This window comes from Tribolium castaneum, chromosome 1 (genome assembly GCF_031307605.1).
Source record: "Tribolium castaneum strain GA2 chromosome 1, icTriCast1.1, whole genome shotgun sequence".
Lineage (NCBI taxonomy): Eukaryota > Metazoa > Arthropoda > Insecta > Coleoptera > Tenebrionidae > Tribolium > Tribolium castaneum.
In genome coordinates, this window is record NC_087394.1 from 6,255,307 (window position 1) to 6,275,082 (window position 19,776).

The following is a 19,776-nucleotide window of genomic DNA, read 5'->3' on the forward strand; positions in this document are numbered from 1 at the left end:
AAGTAAACTACGCCAATGCACACGCTGTAACGGACCATTTCATCGATAAATATGAACATCGGTTGTGGCCTCATGGCCATTCCATAAAATTTCCTCACACTGATTATTACACATAACAGGCACTTAAAAGGTAGTTGGTGCCTAAATTCACTTTCTTAAGATTTCCATTAAATTTTATCAGATTATTGTTCAAAGAATTCCGCATCGATGGTGCAAAAATGGAAAAGATTGACCGTCTAGTTTTGGAGATATTGAATTTTAAAAATTGAATTTTTGAATCTCTTTTACATTGCGGCATATGGAGAATCGAAATTTTTTGTATGTTTTTTGGTATAGCTAAAAAACCCTGCTTAACATTTTTTTAAAAAACTAAATCAACATTCAGCAACATCCAATAAGTATTTTAAGAATTTTAAACTGGGGGTCACCGTCCAAATTTTGGAGTTATTAATTAATAATTTAATAAACGATGAGAAATTTGTCTTTGTGGAGTAGGTAAAGGGATACACTAAAATAGAACTGGCAACACAGTGCATCTGTAAAACCGCTAAAATGGGTTTTGAACCAGTTAACAAACAAAAGACATAAAAATTTTGACTTTAGAGCTGTGTTCGGGCTAGTTAGAGAGTAAACATATTAAAAGTCGCTGTTTCTACGAGGTGAGAATGCCACAGGGGTCACCAAGAATATGTAATTACGGGTTTTTTCGGTTAAATTTCGAAAATAGAACGCGTTTACAGTAAAACCGCTATAGCTTTTCATCGTTTATCGAAGGTTTTAGCCTAATAATTCTTCCTTTGGAACGTAATTATTTGACACATTTGACATTTTCAATCGGAACTTCGACACATTTTACAAATGAGTTATGATTGGCCAGGGCAGTACATTCACAGTAAAAAATTTTGGGTTGGTAACTGTGGATACTATACACTGTACCATATATTCTTTTGGCCTAACTTTAAATATTTGAATGCAAAACTGCTTCGCACTCTTAATATACAAAGTGTCCATAGAAATATCAAATAAAAATAAAAAAAGTCAATGGGTATTAATCCCTTGCATCAACTTAAAATTGTTTTCAAGTACAGTCAAACAATGTGGAAATGACGCGACAGTAAACCAGCCTCTGCCGACGAGACCGACCCTTCTAACCGTCACTAGGCAGGGTCATAAATTATCGAATCGCAAGCTAAACGTAGTATCAAGATAAATTTCTTTAGGAGTCGGTTTACAGAAAGCAAAATTATAATTTAATTTACAAAAAAGAATTCGAATTAAGTTGCCATTTATTTTGCATTGGCAAACATGAAGTTAAATAACAATGTTAATTTTGTTATAAAAAAATTTAATAAACCATTTATTTTTAAATATTTTTTCAAAATAACATTAATTAATACAATTTTTTTACGAAATTCGCCTTCGCTATTTTAAACTTAATTTTTATGTAAAACAACAAATGAATGTAACTATTGTTAATTTGCGAAAATTCAACAATATTATTTAACTTGACGTTTGTCAATACAAAATAAATGGCAACTTAATTCGAATTAGTTTAATTAAATTAAATTTTAATTTTGCTTTCTGTAAACCGACTCTTAAGAGAGAATTTATCTTGAAACTGCGTTTTACGACCCTACCTGGTTGTGGTTAGAAGGATCGGCCTCCTCAGCAGGAGCTTGTTTATAGCCGCGTCATTTTCACTTTGTTCGACTGTACCTACCTATAGGTGCAGGGTGTTTCAGAAACATCCTATATTTTATTGAATTTTTGGACATAGTTTTTAATAATGAATTTACTTTTATTGGTCGATTCTGTTTACTTTTTGAAATAATTTAATTTCAAACTTAAATCTGTACTAATTGTTTAGCGCATTGCATTATTTGTGAAACGTTGGTAACTTATAAAAAATAATGAAACACCCTATATGTATTTTGTTTTTGCTTAACAAAGATTATTAAAAATCATGAATTATTATAAAACATGAATAGTGCTCTAAAGCGTTTAAGAGACACTGCAAAGATTTTTTAAAAAACAATTTGCCTTTTTGATGCAAACATAAAAAATAAAGAGTGTTCTGTTTAAAAAATTTAAGTTATTCAACTTTTAAAATATTTTATTATTTGTTCAACTTCTCGACTGCAACTTAAAAAAAATGTTTTCACTCATTCCTTCGTTTAAATTGTTTGAATTTAATTTTTTCGTGGTCTTGGTTCTTGGTGTAATGAATTTTACAAAGAGGTTTGTTTTCGTCAACAAAATCAAATATCGACAAATAAACGTTTAGCTTAAAACACCAGGATTTTAATACATTCAAAAATGCACAAAATTTTAAATATAGAGCGTTGCATTAAAAAAAAAGATAAGTTTGTATTGGAGTTTATTTCCGAATTGCCCGAACTGTAAAAAATACTAAAGTAAATATTTATTATTTATTGTGAGTTGTAACCAAATAAAATTTTTGTCACAACTATTAGCTTTCTTTTATGTTAAATTAAAAATTAAACTATTCTGTAGATGTTGTAGATATTATGATATTGAGTGCTGTCTAATCAGAAATACTTTATTCATAAAACGTTCTTTAATGACTATTCGATATTTGTGTAGGTATACAAAAAATTAAAATTACAACACAGTGGAAAGTCTTTCATTTAAAACATAAATTTAATGGTAATGATTGGAGTTAATTCATGAATAATTTCATCGTGTTGAGAAAAATGTATCTTATTAATGTGAGCAATTACATACAAATTGCATAGGAAATAACCACACTTTGTACTAATGTGCTTATTGTAATTGACTCGCTTGTTTTCTCTTTGTAAAGTGTATGTATTTACTCTTCGAAAACCGTTTTTTTAAGCTTTTGTTGAAAAAGAGTTGTAAAAAATAATATAATAATTCTTTATTCCACCAAATTCACTTGGTTTCAAACCTAACTGGACGAGTACTCGAGTGAATTTTTCCCAGAAATTATTTTTTTATTTTTTACATATTTTTTTTATTAATTTTTACTTTGTTGTGGCAATTTTTTGTTGTTGTGTCAAATTTATTTTACTAATAAACAATCAGGATATCGAAAAAATTATAGTACGGTTAAAGCCCTGAGAAAAATTCTTGCTAATTGTTTTAGAGCGTTGGCTAAAGGTGAAGCCACTTCTTTCATTTGTTTCAAGAAAAACTCTCGATGAACAATTTTCGCAATAAAATAAAAACATATTTTTCTAATCTTTAATTTTTTCTTCCAGAATTCCTTTTGCTTTTTGTTATGTTATTTTCTTCCTGTTTTATTTTCTGTTATTTTTCTTTGAATTTCTTTTTTAGTTTTAGTACAATTAATTTTTGGAATTTTCACTTCTTTTATTTATTCATTTTTTAATTAATTTATTTTTTTTATTTAGTTTTTAGTTGTTAAAGGGGTTAAGTTCGAATAGCACTTCACCTCCCGCGTTGTATTTTCAATTCTAATAAAGACGGGTTATCATTATTATTATTATTATTTTCATTATTATTACAATAATAATAATAATAATTATTATTATATTATTATTATTATTATTATTATTATTATTATTATTATTATTATTATTATTATTATTATTATTATTATTATTATTATTATTATTATTATAAAAAATATGAGATGGTGGTGGCATTCTTCGAACAAGATAAATTTAAACATTTCCAGTGTTCTAAATCGATTTATCAAGCAAGGATAAAAAACAGACCAGGTTGAATTACAGAGTGTGTCTGCTAAAAGTAAATTTTTATACGCTATGTCTAAAAAACTAAAACAAAAGTATTGGTAATTAAATACTTAATATTTTTGGCGACAAATGTATTTCTGCCATAATTACTTATAATTAATTAATTATCTAATATTAAGTAGCTGCGAAAAGTTATGAAGGTTTGTGCAAAAAGACGGAAAAAAATTCGTTAGCCCCACAAAACTATTATGTAAATAATAAATAAAATTTTAAAAATTTTCAAATTAACGTAATTTTGGGGTTACCACTTTTTTGCTCAAAAGATCATGTTGTTATAAATGAAAAAAGTCTTATTAATGCTTACTTATTAGAATTATATTATGTTTAGTTAACTAATGCTTATTAGAATAATTCTGAAATAACGATCAGTGATTTCTGTGTGATATTAATTTTTGAGATGTATCTACTAGAAAATACTATTAGCAAGCTCAGCTTATAGTTTACTTAACTTTTAATTTAACAACCAATACTGTTTAGCGTTACCAATTAATTTACTTTACTGAGGGCCGGTTTATTATAAAGCTTCATTAAATTTTAATTCGATAACAAAAGTTATCAATGCGAATCGAAAAAATAAGTTGGTTCAATTTGGTCACGTGATCTGTTAATCAAGCATTTAATTGCGGATTAAATTAATGACGCTTCTATAAAATAGTTTCTACAGCGTGCTCAAAAACTGGCGCACCAACTCAATGGCGTGTGGTAGAGAAGTGGTTACATATAAAGGTAAAAATAGTAAAAAAATTCTTTGTATTAAAGTTATTGATAAATAACTAATTTTAGGTAAATGATATGTGGCAACGTTGTCTGACAGTCATGATCGCAATAGAATTTGAGCAACAATAAAAATAAATTATTTTTGAAACGGTTTCCTAGGAAATAATTCCCAGTGTTGGCACATCTACAAACTGTGATTTTTTTGAGAGTTTTAATTTTTTTAAATTAAAAAAGCTGTTAAAGTCTGATAGGAAATTTTAAAATAATTATTCATCGTTGTATTCGGGAACGATTACTTAGTGTGAACCATAAAAACATAAAAAAATAATAAAAACTAAAGAAGTTAACACAATAAGTTTGTAGCTCCAGATTTTTTAAAATATAACTTTAGGAATTTTTTCAACATTTTTCCCGTAATCTGCACTTGCTTCTCAATAACGTACCACTGAGTTGTTGCGCCAGTTTTTGAGCAGCCTGTATAAATGGTTTTTTGCTCAAAAGATCATTTTGTTGCAAATTTAGAGTACAATGTCGACGTATCGCCTGCTTTTGTAAGAGGCAATGGAAAGAAGGAAGGAAGAGAAACCTAATTCAAAAAATGCAAAAAACTTAAAAAAAAGTTTTTTATTATTATTTTTTTAATTTTTGAAATATACATTTTTTTCGTCGGTATAAGCTCGGTTTAAAAACTTGAGACATAGAATTTTTTTACGTTTTTTTTTGGTCGGGTACGAAAATTTTGTAGTGCATGTTACTAACCACAAAAATCATCGTACCGTTAATTTTTTGTATAACTTAATTTAAAAAAAAATTGCTTCATTTTCTGGTAAATTAAGGATTAAAGTATTCTGTAATTGTTGCAGACATTGTGATTATTGAGTGCCGTTCAATCGGAAATATTTTATTTATAAAACGTTCTTTAATGACTAGTCGATATTTGTGTATACAAAAAATTAAAGTGCAATGGAAAGTTTTCACATTTCACATCATGAATTTAATGGTGACAATTGGAGGTAAATTATAGAAGTAAATAATCACAAATTTTAACATTTTCAAATCGTTTCATTATGTTGGAAACAACATAATTATTTTATTTTATTTATTTTTATTTTTTAAAGCACCGTAAAACCAAATAATATAAAATGTACCATCTGTTTCCACAAACAAATTATTGATGAATTCGTTAAAAACAAGAAGATTTTATTCGGAAATAAAATTAACTAGACACCCTCTGGTGATGACTTTTGAACTATGTCGAAAACAGTAAAGAAATTTTCGTAATGCCACATTTAATTGAGATTTATTGAATTGTTCAACAATTTTGCGTGTATAGTGTTAATTACTTACAATAGAAAGAATTACTTTAAAAGTACGTGGTGGTAAATACTAGCGTTGACTTTGGTTCTGTAGTTTTTCGTGGTATAAAGTGTTTATTGTTAGAACTTGAAAGTGGATAAAAAGTGAAAAATATTTAAATTTTGATTACGAAGTGTTATCAAACAGTTGTCTAATTGAAGATTATAAGTAATAGATCACAGCGAACACAAAGTTTGGCTCAAGAAACCAATAAATTAGTGAAGTGTGTGAATTTTAGTTTAGAATTTTCCACTGAATAAATCATGAAATGCTGCGGTAAATCTACAAAACTACAATAAAGATTAACAACTGCTGATACATTTAAACGTAAATTATGGCAAAAGGTAGGCTTTTCAATGTCTTTGTAATAATTTTCCAATAAAGAAAGTGAACCAAACAGTCATTCGTTATTCGTGTTTTCCTCGTCATCTTTAATTTGTCAACATTCTTTTCTTCCACCAAAGATACAATAGTCATTCCGCATAGGCAATGCAATAATTGTGAAGGCTCAAAATTCGTACAACGCTCAAAATATCCGAATAAACATTTTCCCGCCATTTATGGTTACTGTTTTCGACCTAGCTCAGTGGCGCCCCCAACGGTAATTTTACTTTCGAATAGGGTTTAAGGATTGAATACAAGGATCTAGATGTATATTACGTATTTATAATTATTGGTAATGATTTAGTTTAGTTTAGTTGTTTTTATTTTTTGTAATCATTGAAAGCGGATCTAAATTGTTCGTACCGAGTTTATTTTTCGAGAATGCCAAAATCTTTAATTTTTGTCCCACTTGAGACAGCTTGAAATAAAACACCTGAAGTATTCTTGTAGTTTATTTATTTTTTCTAACTTCGATATACTTTGAAAGCGAAGGTAAACTGGTCGTAATAAAAGTGTGTCGAAATCAAGGAATAAGACATTTATTCTTCCGGAGAATGACTGCATCTACAATAAATTCAAAGAAGAAACATTTTAATCTACATATCTTATTGTTCATTAGTGTACAAAATGCTTCCAAAATGTCACGTAAAATTCTTTTTGACTTAATAACTCTATAATTTTTGTATAAAATTTTGATTTTGAACTATTTACTACAACAGCTTAAACAGCAATCGAATAGTCCGTTATTTGATCGGATTCATTCGGTTTTGACCAAAAAGACGACTTCAAACCTAACTTTAATTTTTTGATTGTGTCGATGTCACATTCGGCTTCGCTCAGTTCTGGTCGATCGGATGTACTGTGCTCCAGTGATTTTTTCTCCGAAAATGTCGTCTCGGCTAACGACAGTCGTGATAGAATCTGTCTTTGGGACAAACTCCGGCTCTGGGGCGACAACCTAACAAGAAAAAAATTACAAAAGTTACAACAAAAAAATTATCTGCACCTCGAACGGTTTCTGCGCGGAAGCGACTTTTTTTCAGACATCGGGGATATGTCGGATGAAGTACTTGATTGAGTTCCATGGTGCATGATACCTACATTTGTAGACAAAATATTGTATGCAACTCGGCACGCTACAGTCGTTGTACTTACTTTGTTTTCGTTTAACTTCTAACTGTGTGGAAGACTCGGTTCTGTGCTCAGTGTCCGATTCACTTTCGTCGCTGTCTACTTCATTTTTTCGGTTAGAACGTCTTCTACCGTGGCCCTTGGTACCTTGAAATTTTTGCTGCATACATTGATAATGTTAGAAAACATCAAATGGCAAACCGACTGCGTAAAAATATTTTTAAATTTTTAGTTTTCTTGTTTGTATACGTTTACATATTTCCAGTAGTAACAATTGGGCGATTTTTTTAATAAGTTAATTTTTTTAAGAAACTCACGATTTGTAAACACCTCTGTTTATACAAAATTATTGTGCAGCAAATAGATCTTTTTCCAAAATAAATAAATGTTATATTCTTGTTAAAAACAAGTAATTTGGAGTAAGTTTCATTAACTAAATACATATAATTGTGTAAATATATTTTTTGAAAAAATGCAAGCTAATTTATACAAAGTGAAAATTATAAGAAAATTGAGGCAGTGTTCAAATTCGTGTAACAAAAAGCAAGTAATTTGACGTAAATTTAGTGAATAAACAACAAATGTAGACATATTTCGTGAAATAATTTAAGATAATCTAATCAAAGTAAAAATTATAAGCTAGGAAAAAAAATGCTTAACAATTCCTCAAAAGAGTTTAGAAATTTCTTGGTTTTATATTGTTACATTTTCTGTATTATCAAAGTTACCTTTCATTGTTATTTGGCAAAATACTCCTAGCACAGTATCTGCAAGTATTTTTTCAAAAAATGAAACAGTTAAGTAAATAATCTGAAAAGATAATAATACTCTGAAGATATGTTCAATAAAATATTTAAATTTTCCTCTATTAATATCTAATTTTATTAATTTTCTCTAAATGGCAATGTTAAATAATAGAAATATTATTAATTAATACATGTAATTAAATTTGTAATTGGCTTTGGTTCAACAATTAAAATTAAAAATGTTTAAAATTTATTAAATATAAAAGACACTTGCCCGGCGCATTCACCATTTTTGACACATTTTAAGAAAAATAAATAAGTCTTGATATTTTTATTTAAATTTTATATAACTATAACTCAATTTCTAATCTAATGTTGTATCACATATTCAAAATGTTATAGTTACAAAAGGATTAATATTTGAAAAGTGTTTAAAACCATAGAGAATTAACGTAATAATATCCAGGGTAATACTTTACAAAGTTTTCAAGCCGTAATATTTTTAGAAATCACCAGTAACAATTAATTGAAATTGATTTTTTTACTCGTAATTTAGAAAAGAAAAACTAGGAAAAAAATTTTTAATATCTTTGGTCGAAAAAGTACCAAGATTTTGCTGTAAAATAAAGCAGTTATAATTTACTATTATTACAAAGAACGAATTGTCACTGAAAACAGAGAATTTCACGAATGAATTTTTTCAAAATTTCTATTTTTGAGTTCACTACCTTTTTCTATTTTCTTTTGAAATAATAATCAATTAATTATTGTATAATACTAATAGCATTTTCAAAAATATAGTTTTTAATATTAAAATAAAATAACATAAAAATTAATAATAAAATTACGATTTAATTAAAAAAAAAATTATAGACAATTTCTGTATTTTCAAAGTTACCTTTCATTGTTATTTGGCAAAATACTCCTAGCACAGATATCTATAAGTATTTTTTTTTAAATAAAACAGTTAAGTAAATAATCCGAAAAGATAATAATACTTTGAAGATATGTTCAATAAAATATTTAACTCTATTGAAGTCCAGTTTTACTAATAAATTTCATTAAATTCTGTGTTTTCGAATTCTATAATTTTAATTTTTTCTAAATGGCATTGTTAAATAATATAAATATTATTAATTAATACATGTAATTAAATTTGTAATTGGCTTTGGTTCAACAATTAAAATTAAAAATGTTTAAAATTTATTAAATATAAAAGACACTAGCCCGGCGCATCCACCATTTTTGACACATTTTAAGAAAAATAAATAAGTCTGGATATTTTTATTTAAATTTTCTATAACTATAACTCAATTTTTAATCTAATGTTGTATCACATATTCAAAATGTTATAGTTACAAAAGGATTAATATTTGAAAAGTGTTTAAAACCATAGAGAATTAACGTAATAATATCCAGGGTAATACTTTACAAAGATTTCAAGCCGTAATATTTTTAGAAATCACCAGTAACAATTAATTGAAATTGATTTTTTTACTCGTAATTTAGAAAAGAAAAACTAGGAAAAAAATTTTTAATATCTTTGGTCGAAAAAGTACCAAGATTTTGCTGTAAAATAAAGCAGTTATAATTTACTATTATTACAAAGAACGAATTGTCACTGAAAACAGAGAATTTCACGAATGAATTTTTTCAAAATTTCTATTTTTGAGTTCACTACCTTTTTCTATTTTTTTTTTTTTGAAATAATAATCAATTAATTATTGTATAATACTAATAGCATTTTCAAAAATATAGTTTTTAATATTAAAATAAAACAACATAAAAATTAATAATAAAATCACGATTTAATTAAAAAAAACATTAAAATAATATGTAGATATTTTCTAATTAGCAATCTTTGATGTAGGGATTTAAGAAACGTCACAATTAGCAATAGAGTTTAGTTGAACAATTAAAATAAAAAATGTCTAAAAATTTTTTAGAAAGCTTACGGAACTTTGAACTCAGTATATTAGCCCGGCGCATCCACCATTTTTTCGACAAATTTTGAGAGAAATAAATAAATCTTGAAATTTTTTAATTCAATTTTCTAGAAGTTTAAATCAATTTCTGGGCCAATGTTTTATAAACTTTTCAAGTTGTAATAGTTGTTAGAGGATTCATAGGAAACAATAGTAAAAATTTGAAGTGCTTATTAAAACATGAGAAAATTGATATTAATGACCGACAATATCCAGTGTAATGTTTTACAAGGTTTTCAAAACGCAGTATTTTTAGAAAAAATAATATAATCTACCAATAACAATTTACCGTTAATGAATTGTTTTACTCGTAAATTACGTGTACTAAAGAAAAACAAGGAAAAAAATTAGTAGCTTTACTATCATTACAAAGAACAAATTATCACTGAAAAGAGAAAACTTCACTATTATTTTTTTCAAAATCCTAGTTTTGCGAATTATCAATTCATCAATCAATTAGTTATTCTATAATATCAATAAAATTAAAATTAAAATTAAATAGCTAAATCGTAGTTGATAAAATGGTCAAAACATGATATTTTAACTGTACGAATAATATTAAAATAAAAAAAATAATAAAATAAACAAATAAAACAATAAATTGAAGAACGTTATAAGTAGTAGTTTAATTCATAGATCCCTACAATTTTCAAATTATTTGTATTGAATAAATAAAATTTTGATTTTTCATTAAATCTGTTTGTGTTTTCGTGTTACACATTTCAAACTTTTCTAATTGACTGTCTTCGATTTTTTTAATTTTTCTGTTAATGAAAATAGTGAATTTGTGATTTTTTACTTACAATATTATAATAGGGCGAGCTTCGCAAAACCGACGAACTTGGTGGTGGCGAAGCACAGCCCTCTGTCATGGGATGTTCATGATACATGAAACTATGCAACATTGTATTTTGTGGTAAGGTACTTGGCTCCGACAACTGAAATGTTGCATAGGGTGATATGTCCTCGGAAGTCTCTGTAATCACCAAATTGTAGAAAAAATTTGGTATGTAACCAACTAACCTGGAATTTTTTCACCAGCCGCTAGAGCTGCTTTATGTATTGTCGCGTAATATCTTTCTCTCTGAGCTTCAGCGTTGTGTTGATTATCTAGGAGTTCTTTAGCGATTTCGCTTTGTCCTTAAAATTAAATTGGACCAAAAAAAATTAATAAAAAAATTCACTTACGATGTTTCAAACAGAGAATAGCTCCAAGAATCGAAATAATAACAGCAATTATCAAAACTAACAACGGAATTATAAACCTAATATCTGAATAAATGGACGTTTCATTGTGCCCTTGTTTCAGTAAATTAAGTGGTGGCGCACCTGAAATATTCAATTATAACCTGATTTTTGCATAGTTTAGGTTATTACCACCGTCCTTCGTTAAAGTCATGAAAACAAACTCTTCAGTTGCAAATCCTGCAATATTGTGGGCTTCCAGCTTCACCACGTATTTAGTGGCAGGAGTAAGTCCAGTGATGGAAGTCCGTTTTTGCGGTTTCAAAGCGTTTGAAACTGTTAGAAATAAATAACTGTGTCAATACCAAATTATTAATATTATATTAGTATTATATAATATTATAAATATTATTAATATACAGCGTGCTCAAAAACTGGCGCACCAACTCAATGGTGTGTGGTAGAGAAGTGGTTACATATAATGGTAAAAATAGTAAAAAAATTCTTTGTATTAAAGTTATTGATAAATAACTAATTTTAGGTAAATGATATGTGGCAACGTTGTCTAACAGTCATGATCGCAATAGAATTCGGAAGTAAAATTACCGTTGGGGGCGCCACTGAGCTAAATCGAAAACAGTAACCATAAATGGCGGGAAAATGTTTATTCGGATATTTTGAGCGTTGTGCGAATTTTGGTGCTTCACAATTATTACATTGCCTATGCGGAATGATTATTGCATCTTTGATGCAAGAAACTTATGTTGACAAATGAGAGATGACGAGGAAAACACGAATAACGAATGACTGTTTGGTTCACTTTCTTTATTGGAAAATTATTACAAAGACATTGAAAAGCCTACCTTTTGGCATAATTTACGTTTAAATATATCAGCAGTTGTTAATCTTTATTGTAGTTTTGTAGATTTACCGCAGCATTTCATGATTTTTTCAGTGGAAAATTCTAACCTAAAATTCATAACACTTCACTAATTTATAGGTTTCTTGGGCCAAACTTTGTGTTCGCTGTGATCCATTACTTATAATCTTTAATTAGACAACTGTTTGATAACACTTTGTAATCAAAATTTAAATATTTTTCACTTTTTATCCACTTTCAAGTTCCAAAAATAAATACTTTATACCACGAAAAACTACAGAACCAAAGTCAACGCTAGTATTTACCATCACGTACTTTTAAAGTAATTCTTTCTATTGTAAGTAATTAACACTATACACGCAAAATTGTTGAACAATTCATTAAATGTCAGTTAAACGTGGCATTACGAAAATTTCTTTACTGTTTTCGACATAGTTCAAAAGTCATCACCAGAGGGCGTCTAGTTAATTTTATTTCCGAATTAGAGCAACAATAAAAATAAATTATTTTTGAAACGGTTTCCTAGGAAATAATTCCCAGTGTTGGCACATCTACACATTGTGATTTTTTGGATGAATTTTAATTTTTTTTTAATTAAAAAAACTGCTAAAATCTGATAATAAATTTTAAAATAATTATTCATCGTTTTGTTACGGAACGATTACCTGGTATGAAACATAAAAACAAAAAAAAATAATGAAAACTAAAGAAGTTAACACAATAAGTTTGTAGCTCCAGATTTTTTAAAATATAACTTTAGGAATTTTTTCAACATTTTTCCCGTAATCTGCACTTGCTTCTCAATAACGTACCACTGAGTTGGTGCGCCAGTTTTTGAGCACCCTGTATAAAATTACCTAAAATCCACTGCGAACTGGAAGCCTTCCTATACTGTAGAATAAAATACAAAATGGGACATCCATTATCAGGCCAAACGTGCAGTCTCAATAAAACTGAAGTCGAGTTCGGAGTTATGAAGCTGGAAGCTGGGGGAACTCCCGGTGGATGTCCTTGAGTTCTGGCTTGCAAGGAATGACTAGCTGGACTACTTCCGACGATGTTATGAGCAGTTAAGTACAGATGATATGTAGTCCCGCATGAAAGACCTCGCAATTCGTAGCTGATTGCGTGTCTGGATAAATGGACTTCGTCCAAATCTCCGTGTTCTTTCCTGTAATTACGATTTTTTTACTTATTTTTTCTTGGAACTCGAGAATTCTCAAAAAAATTCGAGAAACTGATAATTAAATTATGCTTATAGTAGAAGTAATCATTAAAATATATTGTTTATTCGGCTTGCTTCTATTAAATTTTAATTACTTATACCTTACTTTTTTAACGCAACCAACTAAATTAATGCAAAATGAGTTTCACATTGTGTGATTTTTTTAAATACTATTTTGAATTAATGAACAAAATTAAATATTAATTAAACTCTTCGGCGACTTTTTGGCTTATTTATCACATTTTTTGCGAAACAATTACGTTTCTGCATGAAAAATGCATTTTTTAGTTTCGATTTTTCAGTTTAAAAAATTCTTAGACATGTTTAAAAGTTTGAAGAAGAAATTACGAATAACGCCATTTTTGATTAAGTTTTGTTATTTTTCAACTTATTCTAACACAATTTTGCTCAAAAACAAACGAAATCAAGTGAAAGAGGTAAAGTAACATCATTATTATAAAGTTACATTATTACAAAGAACAAATTTTCACTGAAAACAGAGAATCACGAATGAATTTTTTCAAAATTTCTTTTTTTGAGTTTATTAGGTTTTTCTGTTTTTTTTTAAATGACAGTGAACTAATGATTGTATAATATCAATGGAATACATATTAATATTAATAAATATTGTTTTTTATAATAATAATAAAATAAAATAAGAATTAATTGCAAAATCACGATTTTCTACGATTTTTTTAGTAGCAGTCTTTGATCTAAGTATTCAAAGAACGTCACGATTAGTAATCGGGTTCGGTTCAAAAATTTAAAAATGTCTAAAAGTTTCAGAAAATTTTGTATTAAGTTTATTAGCCCGGCGCATCCACCATTTTTTCTACATATTTTTAAGAAACTAAATAAATTTTAAAAATTATTTTTTAATTAAATTTTCTAAGTCTAGAAATTAATTTCCGATCCAATGTTTTCTAGAATTTTCAGGTTGTAATAGTTATTTAAGGATTAATAGAAAACAATAGTAAAAATTTGAAGTGTTAAAAACCATGAGAAAATCAATACTAATGAACAGTAATATCCAGTCTAAGTCTTAAAAGTTTTTAAGACGCGGTAGTTTTAGAAAAAATCATAAAATTCACCAATAATAATTCATTGTAAATACATTAGATTTTTCAGCTAGGTTTATTTACGTAAGAAATTCTTAAACATGTTTAACAGTTTAAAGAAATTACGAATAACGCCTTTTTTGATTAAGTTTTGTTGTTATTCAACTTGTTCTAACACAATTTTGCTCAATCAGTTGATTTTATTTTATTTATTAATTTATTTTATTTTATTTTTACTTTAAGGCGTGATGTGACAAGATCTAAAATCTAAACGAACTAAAGTCACTAAAATATTATAAAATAGTATCAGTTTCGACAAAACTGGTGATTTTTCAGTCAGTTTGACCGAAATTTTTCGAGAGAACAATACTTTGTCTACTCGAACCACTCGAAAGAAGCAAAAATTTTTTGGTTGGATTTGAATCAATTGTAGACTTAATTTAGTAAAATTTTCGTTTTGTTTTAGCGAAATATTTAAACTAGAAGTCTCACCTTATAAACAAAACATTATTTTCAAGCAAATGTTATGATTTTTTGGTTTCAAAAAATTTTTGGAGCAACCAACAATGCATTTATAGATTACGTGAATAGTAAATGTAATGTTGGTTGCTTCAAAAATTTTTTCAGGCTCATTATTACTCGTAAACTACCCGTATATGCGAAAATTTTGCTCTAAATGAGTTTAATCCAGTGTAGCATACATCAATTTCTATTTATTTAGCGATTTTTTGGCAAGTTTGAACATTTGCAATGTCATTTTTTTATCTAATTCTATAATTTTTCCTTTAATTTTAAGTGAAAAATTTTAGTTTTTACTTCAACAAGACTTGAATAAAGCTAAAACAGTGCTCATTTTATTGTAAATAGATAAATTTTTAACGAAATTGCATTTAAAGTTGTGATTTTTCGCTCTCTCCTAGCGAAAATAATTTTACTGGCTGTAAACAGTCTCAGAATATTCGATAAAAGAAGAAAAATGTTCTATTCGACTAATTGCAATCATTTTTTACTTTGATTCTTACAAGAAATTAAGATTATAACTTCGAAAACGTGAAATACTTCTTCAAAAATACGAAAATGATTTAGTTAAATAGTTTACATAGTTTTTCGGCTTATTTTTGAAGTAATTTCCGTCAAAAACAAGCTAATAAATAAAATATAGCTTTGGCACTAAATCGTGTGAAATTGCTTTAAATAATTTCAATGTGTATCAATTTACGTGGATTTCCAAACAGTATAAGCAAAAGTTATTGAAAAAGTCAAAAAAAATTTTGTGCTTAACTTAAAAAAATGACCAACTTTGGTGATTTTACGGTTTCTGGCTTAAAAATGTGCCATGATACTCGAAAAAATAAGAATATGTAGTGTAAGAATTAATTTGGTGTTTCTTGGACATTTCTGCCAAAATTTCTCATAAAAATTTGAACCAATAAACTTAATAATAAACTTAATAACTTAAAAATAATTTTAAGACATTTTTTATGTAATTTAGTCGTATTTATTTTTTTTTTTTGAAAATAAAATATGAAAAATAAATATGAAATCAGTTTTCCGTCAAAGGACCTGCAAATTGTGGATAATTCGTCATGTATAAGAATTTTTTTAAATTTTAGTGTTTAGGTACCCGGTGTTATGCCTTTATGTACCCTTATGCCTTGATTTAATTATTATTGTTCTGTCAGTCTATTGAGGATCACAACCCTTTAACAAAAAATGACCAAGCCAATTTTTTACAAAAAATGCCGTAAAAAAATTGAGGAAAAAATCTCTACTAATCCCTACCTGTAATTGAGCGTAAAGCCACTGACTGGAGCTCCTCCATCATTTCCAATTTTCCAGTTCAGAAGAATACTGCTGCTGGTAGCGCTCGAAACGTACAAAAGTGGGGCACTGGGTGGAACTTGAACAACAAGGTGGTATGTGATTTTATCAGAACCTTGGTTGTTGTCCACTTGGCACGTGTAGTTGCCAGAATCAATCAGTTGTAAATTGGCAAGGATTAATTCTCCAGTGTCCAGGAGTTGCTGGTTAGCGTTGGCACCCCCTTTCAGAATTTTCTCACCACGGAGCCACTCACGTTTAGGGTTACCAACTGATTCGCATTGGAAAGACACCGAAGTTTTGTAGGGGCGTATTACTGTGCCCCCGAACGAAATTATTCGGGCAGGGACTGTAAAAAAATTAAGTAAAATAATAATGATAATGATAATGATAATGATAATGATAATGATAATGATAATGATAATGATAATGATAATGATAATGATAATGATAATGATAATGATAATGATAATGATAATGATAATGATAATGATAATGATAATGATAATGATAATGATAATGATAATGATAATGATAATGATAATTATAAATTACCTCTTGATGTTGCCACTTGCGACACGACCTTCGAGCTTTGCCCTTCGCCAATTCGTGTGGAGGCAGTGACCCAAAACTGGTACTCGATGTGTGCTTGAATGCCTTTGATTTCGTAACTTGTGTGTTGACTAGAAATTGTTTGTTTGGCATTATCTACTTCCTGTCTTCCGTCGAGACTTCGTTTGTAAAGATTGTATTTTGTTATGATACCGTTTGGTTCTAAAGGTGGCAGCCATGATAGCTTTAAGGACTGAGCCGAACTTACTGCTACTTTAATATCGGCTGGACTTCCAGGTACTACAACAAGATTCAAGAAATGAGTCAAAGTTGTGTTTGATTGGGAAAAAAAGTACCATCTTCTTCTGTTTGGCAGTACGTCGGTGGGGCTAGAACTCCGTCACCAACTTTTGTAAATGCTAAGACTTGTAGACTATAATTTGTGAATTTTTTTAACCCTGTGATTACTGTTGTCAAAGCCGTTGTCTTCCGTGTTTCCATTTCGTCGTTTCCTAAAGTATTGTTAAATGTATTGGTGATTTTTGACAGTTGGGAGGGTGGTACCTCTCCAGTTATCGTCAAGAACAGGTTCATATGTTAATTTGTACCCTTGTAAAAGTCCGTTGCAATGTTCAGTAGGTGGAGGTTGCCAACTAACTTGCAACGATTGGGAAGTTAAGGCCGCACATCTAACATCTTCAGGTGGCATATCAGGTACTGGAAAATCGAGAAAAAATATTGCCTAAATTAGATAATGGAACATTAAGTAAACTATAGCTCTGTGTACAATTTTAAAATGACCATATCAGTCCACTGCAGGGTGTAATTAATTTATATTTGCATAAAAAAAAACAAGTAAAAATGGAAATAGATCGAGCATATTTGATTTATTTAATGTGGTTGTAATATATTACTATAAAAAAATTTGTTTTTTTTATATTACATATTTTATTGCCAAAAGAAATGTTGAATTCTAAATAATTTTTACTAAACGAATTAAACGAAGAATTGAATACTGGAGACATTTAATTTTATGTGCGATATTCCGGCGCATCCACCATTTTTACAAATTGCTATTGTCAAACTTCTTGGGTGAAAATACTACGGAACTAAGGGCGATTGTAGAAATAAACTGTATGCTCAGTTTTTTACTAAAATTTTATAAAACAAAAAAGCATGTTTTCTACATAAAACTATTAGCTGTTTCAAAATTATAGAAATGCCACCATAGCATTTTTTAAAGAAAGTTGTTATAATTATTATTATTATTATTATTATTATTATTATTATTATTATTAATTAAATCCTTGATTAATTGCTAATGTAATTTATACATTCAATGAGAGTTTTAATCATCAATAACTATTTTACATCTTTATCAACAGTAACATGCATTGGGAAGCAAGTTTCGATTTATATTTTTATATAATTTAAAATGAAAAACTACCAAGGTATTTTTGTCTACCAAAAAACCATATACGTGTAAGTTCAACAGGTTTAAAGTAAAAACACAAAAAAACAATAATATTTTGAAACAAAAGAATTTCAAACTACTGTAAACAAAATCTGGAACGAATTATTGTAGGAAAAAATTAATTTATTAAAAAAACCATTAATAGCATAATTTATTAAATTTAGCAACCGGTAGCATTTAAAATTAAATATTTATATTTATATAAATTTTATAAATTTATAAAATTAGCTGTTTCAAAATTATAGAAATGCCACCATAGCATTTTTTAAAGAAAGTTGTTATAAATTATTATTATTATTATTATTATTATTATTATTATTATTATTATTATTATTATTATTATTATTATTATTAATTAAATTCTTGATTAATTGCTAATGTAATTTATACATTCAATGAGAGTTTTAATCATCAATAACTATTTTACATCTTTATCAACAGTAACATGCATTGGAAGCAAGTTTCGATTTATATTTTTATATAATTTAAAATGAAAAACTACCAAGGTATTCTTGTCTGTCAAAAACCCATATACGTGTAAGTTCAAGAGGTTTAAAGTAAAAACACAAAAAAACAATAATATTTTGAAACAAAAGAATTTCAAACTACTGTAAACAAAATCTGGAACGAATTATTATAGGAAAAAATTATTTTATTAAAAAAACAATTAATAGCATAATTTATTAAATTTAGCAACCGGTAGCAAAACAAAGACTTATTCATATTTTTCTTTCCGTTAAATACAATTTTCTGCAGTTTATTCATCTGTCACCTACATATAACAAAAGCATTTTTACAACTATTTATGTAGAGTAAGAAAAAACAGAATAAAAACAGTAAAGAACGATTTTTGATTAAATGTTTAAAATTTTAAGAATTTTATACACAAAATGCATAAATTAAAGATTATTTCTTCTGACAAAAGTGTTTTTAGAGAATATTAAAGCTCCAACAATTATTATAATTTTAGCAATAGTTAAAATAAAACTACTAATTGAAATCGCATTCCGAATTATGTATATACTCCAAATATTTTCTGTAATCGCTAATAACAGTGTAGAGAGGTTCAGTAGTTTTAATTAAAAAAAAACACGTATTTTAATTCCAGTTTTTTTATTAATTTAGTCAACAGTTACTTGTTGATTTTGAAACATTTAGAACTATTAAACTTTAATTCATTTTTGCATATAAATTAACAGATGTTTAATGTTTTACAAAAATATGTTTTTTTTTAAATAAAATTTGTTTTTTTTTTCTATAAAAACTTTAAAAAATAATTAGCAAAGTAAAATTATTGTAAAATTAAAACAAGTGTAAAATGCGTATTTTAATTAAAAATTTGTGTGACCGAAGACAATTGAAGATTTGACCAAAGAATCATTTTTAAGTCAGATATTTATAGTATTTAATAAGTAGAAATTGAGGTCTTTAAAGCACGGGCGATTTTCTCGAAAAATCGCCCGTGCTTCAAAGAACAATTATTCACAAATACTTTACGCTA

At 27.6% G+C, this 19,776-nt stretch overlaps 1 protein-coding gene across 3 annotated transcripts in view; it reads right to left on the reverse strand.

The window, feature by feature from the left end:
• Positions 1–6,741: 6,741 nt before the first annotated feature.
• Positions 6,742–19,776, reverse strand: part of Dscam2 (Down syndrome cell adhesion molecule 2) — a 111,644-nt gene continuing 98,609 nt past the window's right edge. For 2 of the 3 annotated variants that reach the window (XM_064357024.1, XM_064357030.1), the window contains exons 15-26: positions 17,366–17,518; positions 17,158–17,313; positions 16,805–17,101; positions 16,211–16,598; positions 13,003–13,316; positions 11,458–11,601; positions 11,269–11,409; positions 11,104–11,220; positions 10,884–11,056; positions 7,374–7,509; positions 7,225–7,315; positions 6,742–7,176 (exon numbers count right to left, since the gene is read on the reverse strand). In XM_064357024.1, coding sequence (XP_064213094.1) covers positions 6,939–7,176; positions 7,225–7,315; positions 7,374–7,509; positions 10,884–11,056; positions 11,104–11,220; positions 11,269–11,409; positions 11,458–11,601; positions 13,003–13,316; positions 16,211–16,598; positions 16,805–17,101; positions 17,158–17,313; positions 17,366–17,518 — 2,348 coding nt within the window. In that variant the 3' untranslated portion in view covers positions 6,742–6,938. The remainder of the gene's footprint in view (positions 7,177–7,224; positions 7,316–7,373; positions 7,510–10,883; positions 11,057–11,103; positions 11,221–11,268; positions 11,410–11,457; positions 11,602–13,002; positions 13,317–16,210; positions 16,599–16,804; positions 17,102–17,157; positions 17,314–17,365; positions 17,519–19,776) is intronic. The other variant, XM_064357038.1, reaches the window with a different exon arrangement.